The following is a 3910-nucleotide window of genomic DNA, read 5'->3' on the forward strand; positions in this document are numbered from 1 at the left end:
AGCTAATAATCTATAATTATTTTACTTAAAAACACACTTTATTAGTTTCCTTGTAGCAGCAAACCTAGGTACTCGTTAAACCTAATTTTATTTAAATACATCAATTGAAAATTATTTCAAGCTAATGGAAATTCGCTTAGACGGTATGTTTGCTGCGGCGGGGGTATTTTAGTTTGTGATGGAGTGGTGTTTCGCTTCAACCTAGTTAATTGACAGCATGAAATCGGCTGCTAAGTGGACGAAAATTCTGCACCGTAGGGTTTTTGTCAACTTAAATTGTTCTGGGAATCGGTGGTTTTGCGTATTAAAACATGTCATGTAGTTGTAGTGCCTGACGACTACTTACCTGTATTTAAATCTTTATTTTAACAGATGATATTTATTTGTTTACTAATTCATTCAATTATTATTGTTCACTTTAACTTTTTACTAAATACACGTATTTTTACTCTTGTCTAGCATTTGTGAGTTCACAACTTCAATTGGTGACCCCGACGCGATCCGAAATGTCAAACGGAGAACAATCAGTACACAGAATTCAAGTCAAGATCCCTCCTTTCTGGCACTCAGATCCAGAATTGTGGTTTGCACAAATCGAAACCCAGTTTTCTCTAGCGGGGATCACGGTCGACGAAACTAAGTTCTATTACGTCTGCGGTAACCTAGATGCGAAATACGCAGCGGAAGTGAGGGATATCCTCACCAACCCTCCAGCAGAAGAAAAGTACAACAAATTAAAAAAAGAACTTATAAAACGGTTTACCTTGACCCAGGAACAGAAGACGAAACAACTTTTGGAACGAGAAGAGTTAGGTGATCGGAAACCATCACAGTTCCTGAGGCACATGCGTACTCTAGCCGGAACCATGATACCTGATCCACTACTGAAGTTTCAATGGCTTAGCCGTCTTCCTTCAGCAACACAAGCCATCTTGGTAACACAAAAGGCTGCGGACCTCGATACACTGGCGGAGCTTGCGGATGCTGTCCATGAAGTCAGTCCTCACCATCAAGTATCGGAGGCGTCCTTATCAGCTCCCTCGATGGAAGAAATGATGGAACGCTTTACAACCACGTTGACATCAAATATTAGAGAAGTAACAGAAAAATTTCAACAAGAAATAGCAGGAATCAAAGAAGACATGAGACGTCCAAAATTCCACAAGACATCAGACACATATCCACAAAGACAATCATGGCAACGCTCCAAGAATCGATTTGATCGCCATGACGTCTGTTGGTATCACTGGCGGTTCGGCGACGCAGCAACGAAGTGCACCGACCCTTGCAGATTCAAAGGAAGCAGATCGGGAAACGACCCAGGGAGTCTCTAATGGCGACAAGCGACTCCGACCTCACATGTTCCCGTCGCCTATTTGTCACCGATAAGGTTACCAAACAACAATTTCTAGTTGACACGGGAGCTGATGTATGCGTCTACCCTCGTAATATGTTAGATAAAAAAAGACCTAAGACTGACTATACTCTATATGCAGCTAATAATACTGAGATTACGACGTATGGTCTTGTATCTTTGCCTTTGGACTTTGGTCTACGCCGCTCATTTGTTTGGCGTTTCATCGTAGCCGATGTATCCAAACCAATAATAGGGGTAGACTTTCTACACTATTATGATCTGCTTGTTGATGTACGACGTCAATGTTTAGTTGACCAGTCAACTTCGTTTTTTTCCAAAGGTCAACCTCCTTCAGTTCATTTAGTGAGTAGTGTTAAAACTATTAAGTCTTGTCAACAGACAGTTTTTTCTCAATTACTTCATGAATACCCAAACCTCACCAGACCTTCAGGTAAACCTAATTGTACTTCCAAACATGACACAGAACATCATATTGAGACAACACCAGGACCTCCGGTGTTCAGTAAACCCCGCCGCCTGGCACCGGATAAATTTAAACTCGCCAAAAAAGAATTTGAATCCATGGTTCAACTAGGTATAGCTAGACCCTCTTCTAGTTGCTGGTCTTCTCCCCTTCACATGGTTCCCAAAAAAGGCGATGAGTGGAGGCCATGTGGAGATTACAGGGCTTTGAATGCTAGAACTATCCCTGATCGGTACCCTGTTCCCCATATTCAAGATTTCTCTCACCAACTTCATGGTAAGACAATATTCACCACCTTAGATCTTGTTAAGGCTTATCACCAGATTCCGGTTGCTGCTGAGGATGTCCACAAGACAGCAATTACCACACCTTTTGGCCTGTTCGAATTCCCTTACATGTCATTTGGACTATGCAATGCTGCTCAAACGTTTCAACGCTTTATAGATGGCGTACTTAGGGGCTTAGACTTCTGCTACGCTTACATCGACGATATCCTAGTAGCTTCAGAGTCAGAAGAACAACACGTATTACACTTAAAACAGCTCTTTGACCGTTTTTCTACTTATGGGATCCTCATTAACCCAAGTAAGTGTGTTCTAGGAACATCAGTCGTTAACTTTCTAGGGTATGAAGTATCTGGAGAAGGTATCAAACCTTTGCCAGAAAAGGTTAAAGTCATCAACTCGTATCCTAAACCTAAAACAGTTAAGGAACTAAGGAGGTTTATTGGCATGATAAATTTTTATCGAAGGTTTTTGCCTAACACGGCGGAGCATCAAAGCTTACTAAACGAACTCCTGAAGGCTAATGTGAAGGGAAATTCACCTGTCAACTGGACCACGTTAAGTAATGAAGCATTTGAGGCTTGCAAGCAAAGCCTTAGTAAAGCTGTGATGCTGTCTCACCCTGTACCAGATGCTCAATTGGCCATTTTCTGCGATTCTTCCGCCCATACTGTGGAGTGTGCGTTGCAGCAAAAGATAGGTGATAGCTGGCAGCCGTTGGCCTTTTTCTCAAAAAAATTAACCTCTGCTGAACAAAATTACAGTGCCTACGACAGAGAGTTGACAGCAATATATTTATCAGTAAAGTACTTCAAACATATGTTAGAAGGTAGGCAGTTTACCATTTTCACAGATCACAAACCACTCACTTTTGCATTTAAGCAAAAAGCTGACAAATGCTCTCCCCACCAATTTCGTCACTTGGAATACATTGGGCAGTATTCAACGGACATCCGCCACATCTCTGGACAAGGTAATGTGGTAGCTGACACCCTCTCCAGAATTGAGACGATTGCCGTTCCATTGGACTATCAGGCATTAGCAGACTCACAGAGCAAAGATGAAGAGTTAATACGTCACATGCAGTCTGATTCCAGCCTGAAACTTCGACAGATCCCAATACCAGGAACACAGGTTTTGCTTTACTGTGACATATCTACTCCCATCCCTCGTCCCTTCATCACAAGGCCATTTCGACAAACCGTTTTTAACAGTTTACATAATCTCTCCCACCCAGGTATTAAAGCTTCATTGAAACTTGTCAGTCAACGTTTTGTCTGGCCTTCAATGAACTCTGACTGCCGTCGATGGGCCCGTTCTTGTATGGCATGCCAAAAGTCCAAGATATCACGTCACAACTGGACTCCTGTAGGTATGTTTGCTCCTCCATCTTCCAGGTTTGAGCACATACACATTGACCTTGTTGGTCCGCTACCTGTCTCCGAAGGTTACAGGTACTGTTTGACCTGTGTTGATCGTTTCTCAAGGTGGTCAGAAGCAGTACCAATCGAAAACATAGAAGCAGAAACTGTAGCACGAGCACTTTTTACCACTTGGATTTCTAGATACGGAACACCACTACGAATTACAACAGATCAAGGTCGGCAATTTGAGTCAAGCCTGTTTAAACACCTAGGAGATTTGTTAGGTTCGACTCGTCTCAGAACAACTTCCTATCACCCATCATCAAATGGACTAGTTGAACGTTTTCACCGTCAACTGAAGGCAGCCATCAGATGCCACGCAACAGCACGATGGACTGAGGTATTGCCCGTCATACTTTTG

At 42.5% G+C, this 3910-nt stretch overlaps 1 protein-coding gene across 1 annotated transcript; it reads left to right on the forward strand.

Moving 5' to 3' along the window:
- The first annotated feature begins 506 nt into the window (after positions 1–506).
- Positions 507–1334, forward strand: LOC129000641 (uncharacterized). Its single transcript, XM_054427602.1, has one exon. The coding sequence runs from the start codon at positions 507–509 to the stop codon at positions 1332–1334; it is 828 nt and encodes a 275-aa protein (XP_054283577.1).
- The last annotated feature ends 2576 nt before the right edge of the window (positions 1335–3910 follow it).

The sequence above is a fragment of the Macrosteles quadrilineatus genome, unplaced genomic scaffold (genome assembly GCF_028750875.1).
Source record: "Macrosteles quadrilineatus isolate MER2022 unplaced genomic scaffold, UCM_ALF_1.0 Scaffold_8__2_contigs__length_117827958, whole genome shotgun sequence".
Lineage (NCBI taxonomy): Eukaryota > Metazoa > Arthropoda > Insecta > Hemiptera > Cicadellidae > Macrosteles > Macrosteles quadrilineatus.

What these genes read in the sequence shown, in the direction of transcription:
- LOC129000641 (XM_054427602.1), top strand. Translation starts at nt 507, where the DNA reads ATGTCAAACGGAGAACAATCAGTACACAGAATTCAAGTCAAGATCCCT.